At 37.2% G+C, this 25803-nt stretch overlaps 1 protein-coding gene across 1 annotated transcript in view; it reads right to left on the reverse strand.

Moving 5' to 3' along the window:
- Window positions 1–766: 766 nt before the first annotated feature.
- The window catches only part of LOC125827284 (CHD3-type chromatin-remodeling factor PICKLE-like), a 77300-nt gene continuing 52263 nt past the window's right edge, over window positions 767–25803 (reverse strand). The window contains exons 19-31 of the mRNA XM_049506601.1: window positions 23839–23948; window positions 22817–22898; window positions 9808–10005; window positions 9445–9601; window positions 9248–9353; window positions 8974–9048; window positions 8214–8275; window positions 8024–8100; window positions 7160–7290; window positions 5307–5772; window positions 1629–1761; window positions 1463–1536; window positions 767–1326 (exon numbers count right to left, since the gene is read on the reverse strand). Of these exons, the coding sequence (XP_049362558.1) occupies window positions 898–1326; window positions 1463–1536; window positions 1629–1761; window positions 5307–5772; window positions 7160–7290; window positions 8024–8100; window positions 8214–8275; window positions 8974–9048; window positions 9248–9353; window positions 9445–9601; window positions 9808–10005; window positions 22817–22898; window positions 23839–23948 (2100 nt within the window). The 3' untranslated portion in view covers window positions 767–897. The remainder of the gene's footprint in view (window positions 1327–1462; window positions 1537–1628; window positions 1762–5306; window positions 5773–7159; window positions 7291–8023; window positions 8101–8213; window positions 8276–8973; window positions 9049–9247; window positions 9354–9444; window positions 9602–9807; window positions 10006–22816; window positions 22899–23838; window positions 23949–25803) is intronic.

Here is a 25803-nt window from a genome sequence, read left to right on the forward strand (position 1 = left end):
ATCATATGTATATGTGTTGTCACTCTTGAAAACTAGTCAAAAGAATATTCTTAACATTTTTTAGTCTTGAAAACAAACTTTTAATAAATGTTTACATTTTCTTTGATGTTGAGTTTTTTCCTAAATAAAGACTCTTCCTTCTTCATTCTACTACTACCTGAATTTATGTCCCATCATCAATATTCTCTCAATTTAATTTTCTGACAAAGTTCTTATGGTCACTTTGTGGGTTGAATCTTAATTAAAGAGCTTAACTTTTAATTATCTAAAGATTATAGAAAGGAAATATATTAAAATTTAATTGATAGTATGATGTTAAGCATAAATAGAATTGTTCGAGGGTGCGATCTTTCTATATCATATTTTATAACTAAATAAAATATCCTTCCATCCATGTATAAAATATACTTTTACGTACATAGATTCTTGAAAATATAAGATAAAGTAACATGTAACGCACGTGCTGAAAAACTAGTTAGTTACAAGTGAATATGAGGCATCCAAAGCTTTGCCAAGCTTCCCAAGCACATAGACCGTCTATGATACACAACATCAATTTAAACGAAATGAAAAATAGGCCAAAAGATTTGTCCTTATTATTGGTGAAGCAGAACATTTCATGTCAGCGATGAAGATGGGAAATTAAAAGACAACTAAATATATTCATCATTTTAAATCAACGAAATAGAGTTCTTTCGAGAATACCCAGCAAAACTGTCTGAGCTCCATCAAGGTTTCGTTCGACTGCAATTATGCTGAATCTCATTTTACATAACCCACTTAGCAACTTGGGAAATGAATTTGTCAATTACAACAGTCAGTCTAGGAGCTACCCAACAAAAGTACTTACTAATCTTCATCTATACGAACAACCTAAGAACCTAATCTTCTTTTCGGTCAGGCATTTGAAGTGGAAATGTCCACCATTTCTATATCAGCATCTCCAGTTGATATACTACTAGGTCTAGTCTCCAGAACTGCAGGAGTAACATTGTGGTTCTCAGTCATACTTCCAACTGTACAACTGCTAGCACTCTTGGATCCAGATTCTGGCTTTTTTAGAACACTGTCATGTTCTTTCTCAGCATTAAGCACCCTATCATCTACTTGAGAAGGAACTGGATAACTGGATTTACTAGCTTCAGAATTCCGATCTTCTTGAACCAGTTTCCTCTCAAAATTAGGAGTATTTTGCTGAGGAGAAGAAAGAATTTGGTTCATCTGTTGACAAATTGCTTCCAACGGAACGATGTTCTTTCTCATCCATGTACTAGGGTGACTCTCATTAAATGAGTCTTGGACATTTCCAGAAAGTACCAGGCACATCTGCAGAACAGACAGAAAAGGATTACATATATCATCTTCAGAATACTTTCCGGAGAAATGTGGTTTTATTGTCTTTATACTGGAAAGTAATTATACATAGATGAAAATAAAGTATGTTTTGGAGTGAACTATTCACCTTGTTATAAAGCTCTGCAACACTTAAACGGTCTGGTTTACCATCACAAGCAACTTGAGAGATTCCTTGTGGAGCTGAATGCAGATAAGTTCATGATTAGCTGCTAGGCCAGTACATTTACAACATGAAATACAATAGAAGCTTGAGAGGGCAAATGACTACTCACAAATTGCTACTAGTCTTGGGGAATGGTCAGTCATTTCAGTATTGGCTTCTTCAACATTTCGATTTGGTTCATCCACAACCTTGGTATCACACACCATCCCTTCATTGGGCAGTTCATGAGATTTTTCATCATCCTATAGGAAATGCACAACGATCAATATACCACACGAACAAGTGTAGATCCACAGAAGTAACCAATCGAGCTGACACCCCTAGTGACCTAGATTTCTAAACTAGTCCTCGAACACGTGTATCCCATTTTAAATTGTTCAAGTTTTTTTAAAATCACACACAAAAAAAAAATGTTAAACAATGTGTGATGCATAACATAAAATTCAGAAAAATGCTCAAGAACACAACATACAACATAACACAAAAATTAATCAATACTGTAACTACAAACCCCTTTAAGATAAGTAGCGAAAATTAGGCTAAATAAATCAAGTAGAAAAAAAATCATTAAAAAAATAAATTGAAACATAAATAAATCAAAAGCCCAAAATAATAAATAACGAAAAAAATCTCGAAGCTATACAACATAACAAATAACTTAACTAAGAATTTAATAAGGAAAACAATGAAAAAATATGTATATTTACAAAAGTCGAATTGAATTCTATGAGAGGCTACGAGCTTTGCTATCAGCCAAACCTTTATTTTTACCATGAATGGCCATAATCTAAGTAGGCAACCTAATTCCAAGAATGTGACTCACGGCATCAAAGAGTGCATGTAATCAAATTTCAATTTGAAGTTGAGAACACTTGATCAATAGAAAAAAGAAGATATCATTCACCAGACGTGAGAAACCTCCTAATTAAGGATGGAGGTGCATCATATAAGAAGTTGATACTACTCATGTTAGAACATGAATAGGTTTATACAATCCTATTAGAATATGAATAGGTTTATACGATCCTATTAGAGTAGGAATAGATTTATACAATCCTATTTACAATAGGAATACAAATAGAAATAGGAAATAGTATCTTACTTGGTAAAAGATTGTATTCTAGTGTCTATAAAGAGGGTCTCAATGTAATAATGTGGACACAACAACAATTCAATAATATTTTTCTCCTATATTTCTCACATGGTATCAGAGCCTCTACGATATTGGTAGAGAATCAAAGAGCTTCCGCTGCCGACGGGTGGCTATTACCCATATATGCTTCCGCCTGGCCAATGATTATGTTAACAAAAGTAGGATCAATGATATATGAACATATTCAAGGGAAGAAAATTCAGACAGACAAGTCACCGTGCATCGATTTGACTTTCTAGGGTTGTTTTGTGTCACCCCCATATCCATCGGTATTTGTGTAGCACCGTGTAATCTTTTTGGTGACAACTTTTTTCATATTTAATTTATGTAGCACTGTGTCATCTTTTCGGTGACTACTTTCCCATATCTAATTTGTGTAGCACCGTGTCATCTTTCCGGTAACTACTTTTTCATATTTAATTTGTGTAACACCGTGCCGTCCTTCCCATGACTACCTTTTTTTTGCATATTTGATTTGTGTAGTACCGTGCATCACTCTGGACTAAATTTAATTTGCATAGTACCATGAATTTTTCTGAACTACTTTCACATATTTGAGTTGCATAGCACCGTGTGTCTTTTCGGTGACTCCTCAGATTTGATTTGCATAGTTCCATTCGTCTTTCCGGTGACCCCTCAAATCTGATTTGCGTAGGGTTGTGCTACCATTCCGACCCTACCTATATTATTTCTCTTTATCAATAGGGTAGTGCCATCAATCCGACCTTTTCTATATAATTTCTATTTTCTAGTTGGGTTGTGCCATCATTCCGACCCTACCCATATAATTTTATTTCTTAGATTGTGACCAGTTTCAGCCATCAAATCTAATACTCCGGCGTATGAGCATGTTCCGGCCAATTTTTCGGTGACTTTCTTGTTTACTATCGACCCATCTATTGACTCCAACATGATCCATATACTTTATACTAGATTTTGAGCACTTTCCGGTGACGCTGCATTGTGAAGAAGTCTAAATGGAGCAATCACCTAATTTTGTTGCGGGGTGGGGGTGGGGAGTGGGGGGGGGGGTTAGTAGCCTTGTATGTCAATTTCGTAAGTCACTCTATGGTCTGAAACAATTTTTGCTAGCCTTGTTTGGGAAGTTCAACACTGTAATTTTATCACTCTGTATTTTATCGGCAATATGCATCAAATTCAATATTTCATGAGAAGATTAAACACATTGAGATTGACTTGACATTATGCATCAAATCTAGTATTTAATGAGAAGACAAACACATTGAGATTGACTGTCAATTATGTGAAGTCAACTGATCAACTTGCAAATATCTCACTAAGCCCCTCATCGGTCCTCGTATTAATTACATTTGTAACAAGCTAGGTACATGAAGTGTATGCACTAGCTTGAGGGGGAGTGTTAGACCATGAATAGGGTTATACAATTCTATTAGAATAGAAATAGGCTTATACGATCCTATTAGAGTAGGAATAGGTTTATACAAATTACAATCCTATTTACAATAGGAATATGAATACAAATAGAAATAGGAATAGTTAATAGTATCCTAGTTGGTAAAGGATTATATTCTAGTATCTATAAATAGGGTCTTAATGTAATAATGTGGACACAACAACAATTCAATAATATTTTTCTCCTATATTTCTCACAACTACTATCATATATAAGTAAAATAATTGATTCTTTAAAGAAGAGGAACCAAAAGGTCCACAATTACTGGGAATAAAAGTAACTTTGGGTCTTTCCTCTTCATGTCTTCTTTTTTCTTTGAAGCAATACCCGTAATTAAAAACACAAACACTTACTGCAAACAAAACAACATTAAATAACAATGAATTGTCAATAAATGGTATCTTTGTAATAACATTTGGAAGATGAAAGTAATTCAAACGTGGGTTGAATATAATGAGTCATTAAAATGACTTGATAAGGGTAACTAAAAAGTCTTAAATTGTGAATATATATGTGTGTATATATATATATATATATAAAAGAGGATAAATTATTATTTTGCTGGTGAGAAGGTACAAATAATCGTTTTCACTATATTTGTAATTAAATATTTAATAGGAGGTTATAACTAATTAATATTTAATTAATTAGATGTTTTATAATATTTTGATTTATTGCTGGGGAAAAATCGTAATCCAACTTTGAAGATAGGAGCTTCTCGCTTTTAGAATAAGAAATATATATATATATATATATATATATATATACACACACTAGTTCACTGACAGAATTGTAAGCAATTAAGCAAGTCCATGAATTGTAGCGAGTTCCAAACATGTCCAACAGTTGTTCCTCAAGAGAAGGGGTCATATTATAAAGGCCTGATTAATTATAGAGGAGAATATCCTTATATACAGTTGGGAATCCACAAGGTTCTATACTAGTTAAAGTGCAAATAGCTGAGAACATGCAGTTCCATTCATGAGCTAAACCAGCCAAACCAGGTTAGCTCATGAAATACTTGGATCTCAGAGAGTAAAAAATACTTGGAAGTGACATTCCTTTGATTAGTTTTCTGATACTGACTTGACATACACTGAAGGACAGAAAAAGGGGTCAATAAGCCCTTTGGACATGTCCATGACAGATAATAAGCAATCCAACATCATGTATTTTAAGAGTTTAATAAGACAACTTACACAGGCTTCTTTCTGATATTCTGCATTAAGGCCCTTCTCAAGAAGCAGCACCCTTTTCTTTATGAATTCAACTTGTCTTCTCTGCATCTCTCTAAAATGATGATACAATGAAGACGAATCTTGGATAACTTGTCGGTTTGAAGGATCACTTGTCCCATGCGAAAGTTCAGCTCCACAGATATTCCCATCACCATCACCTGTAACTTTCACCTGACCTCCAACAGACCCAGCATTTGCTGTATTTACACCATGTGGTGGTTGAGAAGCTCCAGGAACAGTAAATTGTGCTTGGGGAACTTCGGAAGCTGGCAGTTCCTGGGAAGGTCCTGGAGCAGGAGGAACTTGTGGTTGAGAAGCTCCATGAACGGGTAAATTTATGACGGGAAGATTCAGTTCTTTACAGATGATCTCTTGGATCCTCAACTCCTTGTCATCAACAATTGTCTGCCATCTTCCATAACCATGTCTGCACAACCATAGACCCAGAAAATTGAAAACAATATCAGCAGAACTTAGCAATTTGCCGCAATTATTGAATTTAATGTTTGTGCTGCCAGCTCCCGAAATCCAGAGATGAACTTATCAACTTAGATGAAGTTAATAAAAATGCACAGTGAAAAAGACGTGACCCTAAATACATTAACTTGTGTTTCAAGGAGCAAATGTGAAATGACGGTTTACATGGTATGGACACACAAAATTATCGAAAGATGATTAGTCAGCAAATATCAGGACTTGACAAAGTGCAATAGTTACAAGTTCATTCTAGAACATATGCAAAAGAGTTGCATGGCAATCTTGGATGTCAATCAGTGAAAATATTGATATGAAACATGAACTGATGAAAGCAAAATTTTCTGTTAATCAGCAAAGATTTGGGGCATTTTCACAAGTTTTACTTTTCCTAAGCTACTAAATTCTCCAATCAAGTTTTGAAGTAAAGGGTATAAGTATCTTATATTTTATGGAGAAGGGTCAAAAATGCCCTTTTTCCAAATAAATATACTATTTATTTTCTTTTTGCACACTTCTCATTCTTAATAATATTTTCTTATTAGCAAATGTTTATCCTATATCAATTTGGAAAAAAATATCTTATTTTATTATATTTATTTTTTATTGTTATCTAAAAGAAAATTAATGATGGTTTTACTATGATATTATATATTTGGCATATTATCCGTTAAAAGGGTACATTAAGTTATTCTATTTTAATTGATAAAATGAGATTAAGAAGAAAAAAATCATTTCCAAATTTTATTAGTTAAAGTGATTTTAAAAGAAAGAAAACAAGAATAAGGTTTCTTTAAAAGTAATATTTTTACGAGGAACAAGAAGTGTTTAATAGGAAAAGAAATAATATATTTATTCAAAAAGGTCATTTTTGACCCATGTAGTAACAATAGAGGCATTTTTGGACCAAACTATTAACAAGGGCATTTTTGGACCAAAGTACTGACGGCAAGGGCACTTTTAGACCAAACTATAAACGGAGGGCATTTTTGTTCATTTCACATAGTTTAAGGGTATTTTTGACCCTTTCCATATATTTTACTGTGAATTTGTCTGACCTACCGTTTCACTTTTTTTATAATTTTAGGAAATGGTTCAAGTAGTTGTGATAGATGAAAAGAAAGTAGGCCAATTAAATACTAAAGATCATCTATTCAGAGCCTTCATCCCTTTAATTCAATAGACTTTCACATGCTTTTCACTACTGGTAAATGCAATCTAATCAACTCCTGTAAAAGTCTTTCTTTATAAAGCGCAATTTCAGAACTACAGCCTTATTTCAGCTGGTTAAGTGATTCCTAAATTCATTGTATAGATCAGCAGAGATCAAGGTTACATACTTTAACAATGCCCGTAGCAGCAGCAGATCGTGCTCATCCTTCCAATGTTTTCCACCTTTCAATCCAGGGTACCGAGACATAATATCATCGGCAAAAAGAGAGCCACCTGTCATTTCTGAAAAAGCCTTCACCTGAAACAACAGAACATACTTATCAACCTTTAACCATGAAAACATCTCTATAGTTGTAGCTTAATGAAGATATGCTGTCATCTGACAACGCAACTGATGGTAGAAAGCTTCAGTTTTAACTGGAAATTAAAGATCTCAAATAAACATTTGACAGTGTCACGATGACTACACGAAAACCGAGCAAATGTCATAGTTCTAAATTATTTTAGACATTACAGGCAGAAGAAATTCAGCAACAGCACTGCATTTTACTATTCTATTTTTGGACAAGTTACATTATATTTATACCTGTCTGATATCTCAACCACATTGCAAAATAGCACTAGCCATGAAATAAGACACTTCCATTTTTCGTCTTTTCAAACATGAGAACAGAATCTTGTGGTTTCATGCCAAAAGAGCAAGTGGCAGTGGCAGTAGCACAAGTGAGGATGCAAATGATGTGTCGGATGTGAAACAAAAGATATGCTGATTGGAGCAATTTATAAAGACGTGAAACAAATTCTGAATTGAATATTAAGTTTGATCGTTATGATTTAGTTGTTGCCACGATAGACAAAAAAGTTGTTTGAAGTAAATAACAAGACAATGGGAACAGATAGGACATGAATATCGGAAAAGATCGAATACATTCTATCAAAGGTCCTGTTTGAGATACACCCTGTTACAACCACACATCAGTGAGAGTTCGATACTGCAAAGCTATATAGGACACTGGGGTATGAAAACTTGCCTTGTCCCTTATAAGAAGCAAGACGGCTATCCTAACAAGCACATCTGGTATTCTAAGTCCTTCTTTTGGAACACCATCTGCAATCAAAAATATTTAAATGTTGCCTGACCCGCCAGAAGGAAAAGGAGATTTGAAGCCCTATAAATTAGAATCATAAACCACGATTTGAGAATCAATATAATTTCTTAACCTGAAAATGTTGGTGAGTCGGTGATTTCTTCAGATATGTGTGACAAAAAGAGAGCTCCATAACTGTATAACAGTGATTAGAACATGTCAGTACATATGATCTACCATGGCTGTCCAATAAGAGACGTACAATACTAGGAATTTGTCAAAATAAAGATTCATGAAAAGAATCTGTGTCTTGGGGGAATAAGTTATACTGTCACAGTGATATTTCTTCACTTTCAACAGGTGTAATTTTACTTATAGTTACCATAACTTGAACATAATATAGACTGAAGATGTAATACCTATCAAGTTGTCTACTGCAATTGATACGGCATCAAAAATTGCACTTCCTTCGTTTCAATTTGTTTGTCTGGTTTTGACTTTGACTTTGCACAGGGTTTAAGAGAGTAAAAAAGACTATTGAATCATGTGGTCTTAAATTAAAGATATGTAGAATGTACCAAATGCCCTTTCATCTTGTGGGCTTAAGCATGCCATGTGGAAAGTTGAATTAAAGAGTTGCCAAAAGAAAGAGACATTCTTTTTGAAACGGACTAAAAAGGAAAATAGGACAAACGAATTGAAACAGAGGGAGTAGCAATTATCAAATTCATGATGAGTGACTTTCAAGAACAGAAAGTAGTAGTGGTTCGACATGGAACGTTTGATCTACGTATACCTTTGGCTGAGACATAGCTACAGCCTAGAGCAACAGAGAGTTTAAATGTACTAATAATCAGGGAATAGACAACTTCAAAGTTAATGTATGCCCATACTCTTGAATTTCTTCATAAGTTTTCTGCTTCAATCGTGGAGTGAAGTCTGCCCAGTCAAACTCACCAGCCCCAAATCTGTAAAGATAAGAAGTTATCTCCAACATTTTAAAAATTTTGCATGCACAGCAGATGTGAATACAGAATAGTAGGAAATCAGCACTACTACATCTAAAACAAGAACAACTATGTTCCAATATCAAACTCATGGTAGGAAGTCGTGAGAGGAAAATATAAAGAAAAATGTAGCAGAAAAAAAATACAGAAAAATTGAAACCTCATCAAAATTTGGACAAATGCTGCCCTTTGGCTTTGATTGAACCCCAGTACCCTAAATGATCTTCCTTCTCCTTCCATCAAAGGGAGTGGTTCAGCAGACTCAACTGTCAAAAGAAAATATATTCTTCACTAAGATATTGTTTTCCATTAGTCGTAACTGAAATTCAAAAATGAGATTGAGAACCCATATCCCACCGCGGGCTTTCTTTCTGTGAGCCTTCCTCACAACTGGCGCTCCCGGTGAAGCTGTCTCACCATCACTCGAATCAGCTTCAGCTTCATAGTTGTCATCCTCTCCGTCAGTGCTCACATCCTCCAGACCAGCAAGATCATCGTCCTCAACAGAAACCATCTAGGAAAAGAATAAGATATGAAACATGGAAATCAAAAAGGGAAAGTATCAAGAAATTACTAGACTAACGTGTCCAAGAAAGAGCACCCACCAGAAAATATCAAAGAACGTGAATGAGAAAGTCATGACACAGTGTCTAATAGCCCATCAAACATATTCAGAAGAACAAACAAAAAATTGAATTAACATGCAAAAGAATTTCACACCTGCTTACGACTCCTCTTGCCCTTCCCCATGGTCTTGAATTCTTCAACTTGATGCACTTCATATTTATCTCGTAGCAGTTCTTCCCAATAAGATGCTCTCTCAGAATTGTTTACAGTTGCTTTATTCTCTACAGGGGCAGTTGGGGCTTCCTCTTCTGCTGTTGCTTCTGCTTCTTCAACGTATTCAAAATTAGCAACCTAAGGCATTCATCAGTTTATATCAGCAAATGAAGAAAAATGGCAAACATTGTATATCACAAATTTCAAAATGATAGCACTTACACAACTAAATCAGAAATTTAGTATATCAATCGTCATAGCATTGTTTATTAGCTATCCTTAGTCCTTACAAAAAACCATCTAACCCATCAAACTAATTTCTTTCTTATTTAAAGCCAAATATTTGTAAAAAAAAAAAATACTCTTCAAATTCCTTTACTATCTTACCTCTTCAAATTCCTTTACTATCTTACCTCTTCAAATTCCTTAACAGCATGCTCTATTACAGATACGTTTGGGACATCCAAGTCTATCCAAACTGCAAAAGATGGTGCCTAGTTTGTCTAGTTTATCCACATTAGATTGTGAGTCGTGTCAACTTGGGAAACACACTCGTGCTACATTTTCACGTATTACTGAGGGTCGTTCAGAGTCTATTTTTTCATTAGTTCATTCTGATATTTGGGGTCCTAGTAGAGTCAGTTCCACCTTAGGATTTCGTTATTTTGTTAGTTTCATTGATGATTATTCGAGATGCACTTGGGTTTTCTTAATGAAAGATCGTTCTGAGTTATTTTCTATATTCAAAAGTTTCTTTGCTGAAATACAAAATCAGTTTGGTGTTTCTATTCGTACTTTTCGTAGTGATAATGCCTTAGAATACTTATCATCCCAGTTTCAGGAGTTTATGTCTCATCAAGGAATTATTCACCAAACATCTTGTCCATACACTCCTCAGCAAAATGGTGTAGCAGAAAGAAAGAATAGGCATCTCATTGAGACTGCTCGCACTCTCCTCATTGAATCCCATGTTCCACTGCGTTTTTGGAGTGATGCAGTCCTTTCATCTTGTTATTTAATAAATAGAATGCCGTCTTCTTCTATTCAGAATCAGGTTCCACATTCCATACTATTTCCTCAGTCACATCTCTATCCTATCCCCCCTCGTGTCTTTGGGAGCACATGTTTTGTTCATAATTTAGCCCCAGGGAAAGATAAATTAGCTCCTCGTGCCCTTAAATGTGTCTTTCTTGGTTACTCTCGAGTTCAAAAAGGGTATCGTTGTTATTCACATGATCTTCATCGATACCTTATGTCCGCTGATGTTACGTTTTTTGAGTCTCAACCTTACTATACATCTTCTGATCATCCTGATGTATCTATGGTCTTACCCATACCTCAGGTTTTACCTGTGCCAACCTTTGAGGAATCTACGATTACTTCTACATCTCCAGTTGTAGTGCCACCACTACTGACTTATCATCGCCGTCCACGTCCAACCCTAGTCCCAGATGATTCATGTCATGCGCCGGACCCTGCTCCTACTGCGGACTTGCCTCCTCCTAGCCAACCGCTTGCACTTCAAAAAGGTATACGATCCACTCGAAATACTAACCCACATTATACCTTCTTAAGTTATCATCGTCTATCATCACCCCATTATGCATTTGTGTCGTCTTTGTCCTCTATTTCCATTCCTAAGACTACAGGTGAAGCACTTTCTCATTCTGGATGGAGGCAGGCTATGGTTGATGAAATGTCTGCTTTACATAAGAGTGGTACTTGGGAGCTTATCTCCCTTCCTGCAGGTAAATCTACTGTTGGTTGTCGTTGGGTTTATGCAGTCAAAATTGGTCCAGACGGTCAGGTTGATCGACTTAAGGCTCGCCTTGTTGCCAAAGGGTATACTCAGATATTTGGGCTAGATTATAGTGACACTTTCGCTCCTGTGGCTAAAATAGCATCTGTTCGTCTTTTTCTATCTATGGCTGCCGTTCGTCATTGGCCTCTTCATCAGTTGGACATTAAGAATGCTTTTCTGCATGGTGATCTTGAGGAAGAAGTCTATATGGAGCAACCACCTGGTTTTGTTGCTCAGGGGGAGTCTAGTAGCCTTGTATGTCGATTGCGTAGGTCACTCTATGGCCTAAAACAGTCTCCTCGAGCTTGGCTTGGGAAGTTCAGCACAGTAATTCAGGAGTTTGGCATGACTCGTAGTGGAGCTGATCACTCTGTGTTTTATCGTCATTCTGCACCAAGTCTATGTATCTATTTGGTTGTTTACGTTGATGATATTGTTATCATTGGTAATGATCAAGATGGTATCACCAATTTGAAGCAACATCTCTTTAAGCACTTCCAGACTAAAGACCTTGGCAGATTGAAGTATTTTCTAGGTATTGAGGTTGCTCAGTCGAGATCAGGTATTGTTATTTCTCAACGCAAGTATGCCTTAGACATTCTTGAGGAGACAGGAATGATGGGATGTAGTCCTATTGACACTCCTATGGATCCGAATGCTAAGCTCCTTCCAGGACAGGGGGAGCCACTTAGTAATCCTGAAAGGTATAGACGGCTTGTTGGAAAGTTGAATTATCTCACAGTGACTAGACCTGACATCTCTTTTCCTGTAAGTGTTGTAAGTCAGTTTATGACTTCCCCGTGTGATAGTCATTGGGTAGCAGTTGTTCGTATTCTGCGATATATAAAGTCAGCTCCCGGTAAAGGACTACTCTTTGAGGATCAAGGCCATGAGCATATCATTGGATATACAGACGCTGATTGGGCAGGATCACCCTCTGACAGACGTTCGACATCCGGATATTGCGTTTTAGTAGGAGGTAATTTGGTGTCGTGGAAGAGTAAGAAACGGAATGTGGTTTCTCGATCTAGTGCAGAATCAGAATATCGAGCAATGGCGACAGCAACTTGTGAGCTAGTTTGGATCAAACAGTTGCTGGGAGAACTAAAATTTGGCAAAATTGATCAGATGGAACTTGTGTGTGATAATCAAGCGGCTCTTCATATCGCATCAAATCCAGTGTTTCATGAAAGGACTAAGCACATTGAGATTGACTGTCACTTTGTCAGAGAAAAGATACTCTCGGGAGATATTGTTACGAAATTTGTGAAGTCAAATGATCAGCTTGCAGATATCTTCACCAAGTCCCTCACATGTCCTCGTATTAATTACATCTGTAACAAGCTAGGTACATATGATTTGTATGCACCAGCTTGAGGGGGAGTGTTAGAATAGAAATAAGTATTTCCTACTTAGAATAGGAATAGGAATAGAATAGGAATAAGAATAGGAATCCTAGTTGGAAAAGGATTCCAATGTAGTGTCTATAAATAGGGTCTCAATGTAATTATTTAGATACACAATTCAATATTATTTTTCCCATATATTTCTCACAGGATTGATATTTTTGGCTCCAAGAATATAGGTAGTTCAAGTGCTATGATCACTTCAGAACCATTAATGGGAAGCTCAAACTATTTAGCCTGGGCTTCCTCGGTTGAGTTATGGTGCAAGGGGCAAGGCGTTCATGATCACTTAACCAACAATACTTGTGTGGTAGATTAAAAGGCAAAGGCTAGTGAGACAGATAATAACGTCAAAGCACAATGGGAGAAGGTTGATGCTCATTTATGTAGTCTCCTAAGGCGACCTATCGATTCCAAGTTGATGCCCTTGTTTCGCTCATCCCAAACATGTTATTCAGTTTGAGAAAAGGCTCGTGCTTTATATACTAATGATATATCTCGATTCTATGATGTGATATCTAGAATGACTAGCTTAAAGAAACAAGAATCCAATATGTCTACTTACTTGGGTCAGGTACAATCAGTCATGGAGGAATTTGACACGTTGATGCCAATCACTACAAATGTGGACAAACAACAAGAACACAGACAGACGTTGTTTCTAGTTCTTACACTTGCTGGACTCTCTACTGACCATGATTCAGTGCGTGATCAGATTTTAGCTAGTCCTACAATTCCTACAGTTGATGAATTATTCTCTCGTCTACTTCGTATTGCCGCGCCTCCCAACTACAAAGTAGTTTCATCACCGACCTTTGAATAAACAAAATGGTGTAGCGGAAAGAAAGAATAGACATCTCATTGAGACTGCTCGCACTCTCCTCATTGAATCCCATGTTCCGTTGCATTTTTGAGGTGATGCAGTCCTTTCATCTTGCTATTTAATTAATAGAATGCCCTCATCTTCTATTTCGAATCAGGTTCCACATTCCATACTATATCCACAGTCACATCTCTATTCTATCCCTTCTCGTGTATTTGGGAGCATATGCTTTGTTCATAACTTAGCCCCAGGAAAAGATAAATTAGCCCCTCGTGCTCTTAAATGTCTTTCTTGGTTACTCTCGAGTTCAAAAAGGGTATCATTGCTATTCACATGATCTCCGCCGATATTTTATGTCTGTCGATGTAACATTCTTTGAATCTCAACCTTACTACACATCTTCTGATCATCTTGATATCTCTGAGGTCTTACCCATACCTCAGGTCTTACCTGTACCGACTTTTGAGGGACCTACGGTATCTTTCTCCATCTCCAGTTATAGTGCCACCACTCCTAACTTATCATCGACGTCCTCGTCCAGCAATAGTCTCAAATGATTCATGTCATGCGCCGGACCCTGCTCCTACTGTGGCCTTGCCCTCTGCTAGCCAATCGATTGCACTTCAAAAAGGTATACGATCTACTCGAAATACTAATCCCCATTATACTTTCTTGAGTTATCATCGTTTATCTTCACCCCATTATGCCTTTGTATCATCTTTGTCCTCTATTTCCATCCCTAAGACTACATGAGAAGCACTTTCTCATTCTGGATGGAGGCAGGCTATGATTGATGAGATGTCTGCTTTACATTCGAGTGGTACTTGGGAGCTTGTCTCCCTTCCTACAGGTAAGTCTACTGTTGGTTGTCGTTGGGTTTATGCGGTCAAAATTGGTCCAGATGGTCAAGTCGATCGGCTTAAGGCTCGCCTTGTTGCTAAAGGGTATACTCAGATATTTGGGCTAGATTATAGTGACACTTTCGCTCCTGTGGCCAAAATAGCATCAGTCCGTCTTTTTCTATCTATGGCGGCCGTTCGTCATTGGCCTCTTCATCAGTTGGACATTAAGAATGCTTTTTTGCATGGTGATTTTGAGGAAGAAGTCTATATGGAGCAACCACCTGGTTTTGTTGCTCAGGGGGAGTCTAGAAGCCTTGTATGTCGATTGCGTCGGTCACTATAAAACAGTCTCCTCGAGCTTGGTTTGGAAAGTTTGGCATGACTCGTAGTGGCGCTGATCACTCTGTGTTTTATCGACATTCAGCACCAAATCTGTGTATTTATTTGGTTGTTTACGTTGATGATATCATTATCACCGGCAATGATCAAGTTGGTATCGCTAATTTGAAGCAGTATCTCTTTCAGCATTTCCAAACTAAAGACCTTGGCAGATTGAAGTATTTTCTTGGTATTGAGGTTGCTCAGTCTAGATCAGGTATTGTTATTTCTCAACGCAAGTATGCTTTAGACATTCTTGAGGAGACAGGAATGATGGGATGTAAACCCATTGACACTCCTATGGATCCGAATGTTAAACTCCTTCCAGGACAGGGGGAGCAACTCAGTAATCCTGAAAGGTATAGACGGTTGGTTGGAAAGTTGAATTACCTCACTGTGACTAGACCGGACATCTCTTTTCCTGTGAGTGTTGTAAGTCAGTTTATGACTTCTCCTTGTGATAGTCATTGGGATGCAGTTGTTCGTATTCTGCGATATATAAAGTCAGCTCCTGGTAAAGTACTACTCTTCGAGGATCAAGGCCATGAGCATATCACCGGATATACAGACGCTGATTGGGCAGGATCACCCTTTGATAGACGTTCTACATCCGGATATTGTGTCTTAGTTGGAGGTAATTTGGTGTCATGGAAGAGTAAGAAACAAAGTGTGGTTGCTCGATCCAGTGCAGAAGCAGAATATCGAGCAATGGCTGTAGCAACTTGTGAGCTAGTTTGGATCAAACAGTTGCTTGGAGAACTGAAGTTTGGAGAAACCGGTCATATGGAACTTGTGTGTGATAATCAAGCGACCCTTCATATCGCATCAAATCCAGTGTTTCATGAGAGGACTAAGCACATTGAGATTGATTGTCACTTTGTAAGAGAAAAGATACTCTCAGGAGATATTGTTACCAAATTTGTGAAGTCAAATGATCAACTTGCAGATATCTTCACCAAGTCTCTTACCGGTCCTCGTATTAATTACATTTGTAACAAGCTAGGTACATATAATTTGTATGCACCAGCTTGAGGGAGAGTGTTAGAATAGAATAGGAAAACACAATCCTACACAAACTAGGAATAGTTATAGTCTCCTGTTTGGTAAGGAATTGTATTATATAGTGTCTATAAATAGGGTTCTCTATGTAATTATTAGAACAACAATTCAATAATATTTTTCCCATATATATTTCTCACAATAGCAACACAAATTTCTATCACTTATTTTAGACCACAAGTTTCAAAAATCTTCCTTTTTTACTTAAACTCTGTGCAGAGTCAAACTAACTCATATAAAATGGGACGGAGGGAGTACAAAAGATACTTGAAAATATATGAATTTAGCGCTTATAACATCATCACTAGTACTACAACCATCATTACTACTTTCAACACCTAATACATAATAATATATTGATCCCAACTCAACTCAAATGTTGTTAAAATGTAAGTAGAACAAGCCCACAGAAGAAAATTTTCAATTGCAAAGTTACGTTTCAGTTTTCAATTTGTCAAACACAATATAGAAATAAGTCTGATATGGCCCCACCTTTGAAGACATATTTTAGAAAATGAAAGCATGAAAGGGGAAATAGAGAGTCTGGAACTGGAACTGCAGCCAAACATAAAGTAACTGCCTCTTAGATTTTCTCCCGCAGTTACCAATATTACAACTCCTATCAAATTAGGCTATAGAGTTTTCTAGTTGTTTGTTGTAGATAATACGTATCCTATAAATATCTAGATAGGATTATTTTTAAGGAGGATTGAATATATGTTTGAATATCAGTTTCTGGAGCTTTGTCCACTCCATATGAACAAATTTATTGGTTGTAAAATGTGTTTAAGATTCTTGCACAATAATAACCAGTAGCAATTTCCTTTCCTTCTCATTTACCTTCATAAGCTTTTCCAGCATCTAACATTTTGGTATAAGACCAGACCGATCCGACATGGTCAATACTAGATCTTCTACTTCTCAAGAAGATGTTCCCAATGGTCAATCCCTTGCCCAACAACTATGTGCCATAGAATCAAAAAATTAAATACAACTGATTCATTGGCAGCAGATGTTGCTACACTAAAAGCCCAGACTGGTCGCACCCAACAAGTTGAAACCAGTTACCGAACTCGTAATAGAGGAAAAAACGCAAATGATTGGCAAGAAGAAGAAGAAGACATCGATAATACAGGGTGGCCAAAAATACTTCTCGAAGGTCATACACGAAGACGGATTTTCCAGATTTGAAGGAGGGGACCCTAGAGGTTGGATTTTGAAGGCAGAAAAATATTTTTGCTACTACCAATTCAAGATGAACACAGTTAACATTGTTGCTATGTATCTGGAGGGTGATGCTCTTGATCTCTTCTCTTGGATTAATCGTGAACGAGTTTTGCTCTATCGGGAATAATAACTTGTTAAAGCATTGTAAGAAAACTATGGCCCTACAGAGTTTAAAAATTCGAATGAGTATCTTTGTAGCATCCAACAAACAGGTTCGATACAGGAGTACCCTCAAGAATTAGCAAAACATTCATCTAAAGTCACAGACTGGCCAGACCACTGTCTCTTAGGGGTTTTCATGAATGGGCTAAAAGAGAAACTTAAATCTGATGTTCAGATTCACAAGCCTAGAACAATCTATAGGGCTATGAGTTTGGCACTTGAATTTGAAAATAAATTAAGCCCAATGTGCCGCAAAAGAGGACCCAATTGGACCCCAACCAGTAGACCCACGTCGAAAAACTCGTCGCATCCTATGAAAAATACCCAGAACAATGCTACTTCTTTCCTCTACAGATCATAATTCACAAAGTAGCATTTCTTCCAATCTAATCACATCCCTACCTACTCAAACATGATCATGGGACACCTAGAGGAGAAATATGATGGCAAAGGAACTTTGTTATTGTTGCCATGAGAAATTTGCACCCGGTCATAGATGCAAATCCACGAAATTGTATCTTACAGAAGGGGATCTATTGGACGATGTTGATAAAGTCAATGCTACTAGTGGTGATGATGGCGACCCTCAAGAAACTGACATTACTAAAATTTCTTTCCATGCCATCTTGGAAAATTCAGTTGGTAATACAATGAAGCTTCAAGGTGAAATCAATCAGAGACGGGTTTTGATACTTGTGGATAGTGGTTTCACACATAATTTTGTCGCAGAATCCATTGTAGAGGAGCATAAACTTCCAATGGATACAGTTCCAACATTGAGTGTGCAAATAGGGAACGGGGACATTATCTGTTGCAATAAAGTCTATCGGAATGGCCCCCAAGGCCTACCTCGAGTGGAAAAAGGTGGAGGATTTGTGGCTTAGGTCACAGGTTCAAGCCCCACACCACGCAAAGCGAAGCCTAGTATATTTAGGTGGAGAAGGGTAGAGGGGCGGGCCCATTATCCACCGAGTTTAGAAGGCTGTAATTGGTCCAAAAGGCTGGTCATCGGCAGATTTCTCAGTTATCAAAAAAAAAATGTCTATCGGAATCTTCAAATTAAGTTACCAAGTTTTACCATCACTTAAGATTACTACCCATTTGCAATTGGAGGGGATGATTTGGTCTTTATTATCAAATGGTTAGCTTCTCTGAACACCATTCAAGCTTAATTGGAAGGATATGTTTATCATTTTCAAGTGGCAAGGGAAAAGTTACAAACTGCAAGGAGTGAGATCAACAAATTCCACTACGGCTTCCCTTCAATCTTTTAACAAATTGTTGGAAAATCCAGGTAATCCAATTCAGGCACTTTTAGATGAGTTTCAGCTGTGTTTTCGGAGCCAACATCTCTTCCTCCATTTAGAGCACATTCTCATGTTATTTCTTTGTTACCAAATTCCAAACCTCCTAACATAAGACCTTATCAATACCCTCATGGCCAAAACACTAAAATTGAGAACCAAGTTGCTTTGTTACTCGAATCTAGTCTCATTCATCCTAGTCATGTCCATTCGCAAGCCCAATAATGCTAGTGAAAAAGAAAGATGATTCGTGGAGGTTTTGTGTTGATTACCGCACCCTCAATAAGGTAATTGTAAGCAGATAAATATCTAATTCTCAATATAGATGAGTTACATGGGGCCAATATTTTTTCAAAGATAGATCTTTGTTCAGGGTACCATCAAATTCATGTCCAGCCAGCAAATGTCCACAAAACAGCTTTCCGAACTCTTTCAGGGCATTATGAATTCCTTGTAATGCCTTCAGGACTCACTAATGCTCCCGTCACTTTCCAATACACTAAGAATGACCTTTTTAGACCATATCTCAGAAAATTCATCTTGGTTTTCTTTGACGATATTTTGATCTATAGTCCTACCCTTCAACAGCACCAAAACCATCTCCAGATAGTTCTTCACCTTGTTTCCACCAATTCATTTTTTGCTAATCCCAAGAAGTGTGTTTGCACAACCTCAGATTGGCTTCCTAGGTCATGTAATTTCTAGAAAGGGAGTAGCTGTACAACCAGAAAAATATCTTGCAGTCTTGGATTGGCCTCTGCCAAAGAATGTGAAGGAACTTCGAGGTTCTTTAGGACTTACGAATTTTTTTTTTATTTTATAAAAGTAACAGTTAGTCTATATTTATCCACAGGTATACTACCTCAAAAGTGTAGTTCCCCTTCAAAAGTGTTGTAGTTACATAGGATCCTATACCTACCAAGTTACAGCCAGTCTATAGTTGTGCTGATTACTTCTGAGCTATCTAAGACTACTTGTTTACACCAAAAATAATACAGAGCTAAACATTTAAGCTTAAATCTTTGTATGTTGCTCTGCTTTCCTTCATGACATCTTTGGTTCCTCTCTAGCCATACTGTCCACCATATACATGATGGGACCATCTTCCATCTCTCCTCCTTTCTTCCTACATTTCCATCTCTATTCCAGCACTTCAAAACCTCTTTGATCCTTCCTGGTTTCACCCATTTAATCTCTCTCATATTGGTGAACATTTGCCACAGTTGGGTTGTCCACTTGCAGTGTAAGAAGAGATGGTTGACTGTCTCTCCGTGCTCTTCACACAAAAAGCACCTGGAACACAGGTGAACGCCTCTTTTGTTCAGGTTCTCATGTGTCAAAACTGTCTCCTTAGCTAACAGCCAAGTAAAACAATTTACTTTATAGGGTATCTTGGTTTTCCATATCATCTTCCAAGGCCATTCTACTTCCTCAAAGCCAACTGTGTTGAGATTGTGGTATTCTTGCTCATCCATGGACATATTTGACCAAAAAGGATGCTTTCATAAAAAATCCAAAGGCTGAAGCGGCTTTCAGCATCTTAAAGGAGTCTTAACATCAACTCCCATTCTTCTTCTACCAGATTTCACTCAACAATTTACTGTTGAATGTGATGTTTCAGCTGATGGTGTTGGTGCTATTCTACTTCAACAAAGTCATCCTCTTGCCTATTTCAGTAAGGGATTTTCCTTCTCTAATCGGGTTCAAATCTACATATGACCGTGAGTTATTGGCTTTAGTTCTTGCATTACAAAAGTGGAACCACTATCTATTGGGTCAACATTTTGTTGTCACAACTGATCATTGCAGCCTAAAATATCTCCTGGATCAGAGTATAACTACTGCTGAACAACAACGTTTGTTGATGAAGCTAATGCCGTTTTACTTCACTATTGTCTATAAAGCGAGTAGTGAAAATAAAGGAGTTGATTCGCTGTCTCCTCACCCTCAATATGCTGATCTTTTGACTCTAGCAATGCCGGTTTCATAGGATTTTAGCACTTTAAGGGAAGCACTTGAAGATGATGCATATACCAAGCAGCTTTTAGATCAACTCTCTGCTGACCCTTCTTCTCATTCGGATTTTTCACTGTCTTCCAGCCATCTTTACCACAAATCCAGGTTCTAATTCCTGATTATCCCTTAGCTTAAAGCCAAGATTATAGCTGAGGCATGTGATTCACCAACCGGAGGTCATGGCGGATATTTGAAAACTCTCGAAAGAGTTTCTGCAAATTTTAACTGGCCATGTTTAAAGCAGGATGTTAAGTTGTTTGTCCAGAACTGTTTAATTTGCCAGGAAAATAAATATGAAACTTTGGCTCCAAGTAGTCTTTTGCAGCCTTTGCCGTTTCCAAACCAAGTTTGGAAAGACATTTCCCGGGACATTATTGTGGGGCTTCCTTCTTCAAATGGTTATGACACTATCCTTGTGGTAGTGGACAGGTTCAGCAAATATAATCATTTTCTAGCTTTATCTCATCCGTTCACTGTCAAAACACTGGCTGCTTTGTTTTGTAGGGAAATTGTCCAGTTGCATGGCTTACCTCATTCTATGATTTCAGATAGTGATGTTATTTTCTTGAGTGCTTTTTGGCAAGAACTTTTTTGTCTTAATCATACTCGTCTAATATGGGTACTTCTTACCATCCCCAAACTGATGGCCAAACAGAGGTGGTTAATCGGTGCCTTGAAGCTTATTTGCGTTGTTTTGCTCATGAAAAGCCTACATCATGGTATCAATATTTAGCTTGGGCTGAGTATCCTTTCAACACGGGCTACCATTCATCGACAAATATGACTCCTTTTCAGGTTGAGTATGGGAGGGAGCCACCACCGTTGCATCATTTTGTTCCTGGTGAAACTAAACTTGCTGATCTTGAAGTGCAACTTTTGGCAGGTGACCAGATGTTAAAGTTACTGCAGTCCAATCTCTTGAAGGTTCAATCTCGTATGAAGTCCCAAGCAGATTCAAAGCGACGTGAATTGTCTTTTAATGTGGGTGATGTTGTTCTACTTCATCTACAACCTTATCGTCAAAAAAGTTAGGCCAAACGTCCTGATGAGAAGTTGTCTCCTCACTACTTGGGTCATATAAAATTGTTCGCAAAATGGGTCCTATTGCTTACGAGTTGCAGTTGCCTCCAACGGTGAAGGTACATCCAATTTTTCATGTTTCCTTGCTTCGTCCTGCTCATGGATATGCTGATATGCCATCACCCCCACCATTACCGCTTTCGGCTGATTTGGAATTCATGGTGGAGCCTGAAAAAGGTTTACGCATGGGTGAAAGGACCTGGGATTTCAACTTTAAAATTACTCATTCAATGGCATCATCATCCTATTGAAGAATCTAGTTGGGAAGAATGACTTACTAGCTGGTCAGTTTCCTTCCCTTTGCCTTGAGGACAAGGCGTCTTTTCAGGGGGGTGCACTGATACGACCCCGCCTTTGGGGACATATTTTAGAAAAAGAAAGAGTGAAAGGGGAAATAGAGAGTTTGGAACTGCAAATGGAAAGAGTCAGCCAAACATTAAGTAACTGCCACCTAGATATTCTCCAGCAGTTACCACTTACCAATATTACAACTATTATCAGATTAGGCTTTACAGTTTTCTAGTTGTTTGTTGTAGACAGTATGTATCCTATAAATATCTAGTTAGAATTATTTTTAAGGAGGATTGAATATATGTTTGAATATCAATTTGTGGGAGTTTTCTCCACTTCATACGGACAGATTTATTGGTTGTAAACTGTGTTTAAGATACTTGCACAATCTATTACCAGTAGCAATTTCTTTTCTTTCTCATTTACCTTCATAAGCTTTTCCAGCATCTAACAAAGTCGCAACACTTTACTTTAGTGAATTTTGCTATAATTCGAGTCAATTGCAAGAAAATATTCAAAAAATCAGTTCCCTGTCATAAAATGCTAAAATAGATAATAACCTTAAAAGCCTTCAGAAATGAATCCTCCTCTTCATCATTTGCTGCAGCATCCTCATCTATAACTTGCTCACGATCAAGTAGTCTAAAAAATAATAGAATGAATAAATTACTTGACTTATAATTATTATAAACATATACTCCCTCCGTCCCAATTTATGATGCACCATTTTACTTGGCACAAAGTTTAAGAAGAAAAAAAAAGACTTTTGAAACTTGTGGTCCAAAACAAACTTCAGATGGTTGCTTGACTATAAATCATTTCATTAAAGATAAGAGAGAATTTGAAAGTTAAGTTATTTCTAGTTATAGAAAAGGTACATTCTTTTTAGGATAGACTAAAAAGGAAAGGGTGTCACATAATTGGGACAAAGGGAGTAGTGCTTAGGTACTCCACTGACCCAACAAATCAGACCCAGTTTCACCTGTGTGCAATTTCAGAATAAAATGCTTGAGAAAAAAATAGTACATTGAATGTGAAGTCATGCTAAAAATTACAGTTTAAAATGTGAAACACCGAGCAGTACAGAATACAGTAGAATCAATATAGAAAGTTAGAAACAATATAAACTAATACCTTCTTCTTGGAAAGAAAGGTGGAAATAGGAGTATGACGGAAAAATAACTCAAAGTGTTGGTTTCAATTTGAATACCAATTTCTTTATGACTCAAAATTTATATAATTAGAAACTACACAATAAGACTACACTACATAATTTATTATAATTAAAAATACTTTTAAAATGCAGCAGAAAATCAAGGTAAACAAAGAAAAGCAGATCGACTCCACCAAGTTATAGTGCTATATAAAATAAAACAGAAAATTAACACTTCATATTAATTTTCTCTCAAGGGAGAAATATTTTCCATTTAAGGATAGGTCAGATTTCGGGATGGATAAAAAAGGAAGGTCCAACTTAATGAGATGGTGGGAAATGTATAATGCAAAATTTAAGAAATTATACCCCAAAATTATGTTTAAAAAGAGAAACTAAAGAAGGAATCTCTGGGTAAACAAAACTTACCTATCTATTGCAGCATCATCATAATGAATTTGTCGGGATTTTCCAGCCTCATCATTGTCATCAGCAAATAATTCTTTTGATCCATACCTTATGATGTCATCTAATTCTTCCTGCATTAGGGAACCACTCAAGAAGGAAGGTACATCAGCATTTTTTTTTTGATGAAATAAGAAGGAAATCATTAACAAAAAGCATCAAGAATATGCAAGCATTACAAAGAGATCATCAACTCCCAGGAAGGGAAAAAAAAGCTATCACAACTATCAACATAGATCTATGGAGCTGATAAATTCTAGGAAAGATTCAACAGTAATTACAGAGTAGTTGTTAACCCAACTAAAAAGACTAATCAAACATCTAGCCTTAAGAGAGGAAATGGGAGTTGGGATACCATCAAAACACCTTTTGTTCCTCTCTATCCATAAGCACAATGAAAATACAAGCAGGAATCAAAGACCAGATCTTTTTGATGGACTTCCTACATCAGCATTATTGTTGTACAGGGAGAAAGCAGAGCAGTAACAATTATTCCTGAAGGGACTTTAAAGAAGGATGGGGTAAGATTGCATTATAGATTCAAAGATTCATTAATGCTATACATACGACAGATAGAAGCTGGATATGGATTCATCTTTTGGGGCTTCCTCAGAATCTGTGGTCTCAAAAGGTTTTCCAAGAAAAAGAAACTTTTGTGGTGGATGTATCGAAACTGAAAAAGAAACCAGCTTAAGAAATCATTTGCGATGGGCGAGGATAAAACTGAAGGGAGATGGGGGAAACATTCCAAAAGTAAGAGGAGGTTGAAAGCGACGGATATGTTTACACTATTCTGATTTGGTGAGCAAATTCAGACAAGAGCAGCAGTCGGAGACAAACTTGGTGATAAAATCTCTATAGTAGCTATGAAATATAGGGCCAACAGATACTATAAATTGGGGGGCAAGGGGCATGGATTTCACATCAGATCCTAGATCATGCGGCCACATCGAAGGAAGCAAACAATTTCGACGTGAGGAGGCATGTGACATTTTGAAGTCGCCAATACCCGATGCTCCACTCAGCCACAAGTCTTTGGGCCATTATTTATCAGGCCCAACTGATCCTATAATAATTAAAAGGACCAAGGACCCTCTGGACATCTAATATAAACACACCAAATATCTATATAAGTATTCATTATTCTCACTGCGAACAATACAGGAAACATCACAACTCAAATTCAACCTTTTCTACCTTCAATTCCTCAGGGACAGTACAAGACCAGAGCAAAGGTGATCACACTGTGGTAACAAGCATCGAAGAAGGAAATATTTCTCACAAAAACGCCCAGGCGACATCAATCATGCAACTAATTGAAGTTACAATGGAACATCCAACGGTGATTGAACATGCAGAACCAATAAAATTTCAAGATGATGAGACGGATGCAACCCTCAGCCTCTTGGCAAGACTGTGTGCACTCTACCCTAAGAGGGGTCTCCCTGGGTATGTTGTTGTTGTTGTTGAGATGGATGCAACTCTCAGGGTGCATAGCAACATAATTAAATTGATCAATCAATTTGGAGAGGATGTCAAGGGATATGAAAAAGAGGCCTTTGCTATTTTTCCAGAAAACTGATAGCAACAAAAAGATTAACAATCTAGTGCCAAAGATTCTTACAATTCCAAGATGGAAAGGTTCACAAGAACTTACGAATTTAGTTGCTCTTAATGTCAAATTCAGAAGCAATAGGGACCGAAGCAGGGAGAAGTTACAGTCAGTTGTTGGTCCTTGAAGATGAATACAATCTCTTGGACCGTTAGGGGGATAAACAAATAGGAGGATATGAAGAAGTCCCATACTTAATGTAAATTGAACCCAACCCAAGCTAGGCAAGTGATGTGTAGTAATTGTAAAAAGAGAGAAAATCGGAACAGAGTCATGAAACACTATTTTCTTAGCATTGAACCTTACTTCAATGACTG

This window comes from Solanum verrucosum, unplaced genomic scaffold, assembly GCF_900185275.1.
Source record: "Solanum verrucosum unplaced genomic scaffold, falcon-dt-bn FXZP01000106.1, whole genome shotgun sequence".
Taxonomy (NCBI): domain Eukaryota; kingdom Viridiplantae; phylum Streptophyta; class Magnoliopsida; order Solanales; family Solanaceae; genus Solanum; species Solanum verrucosum.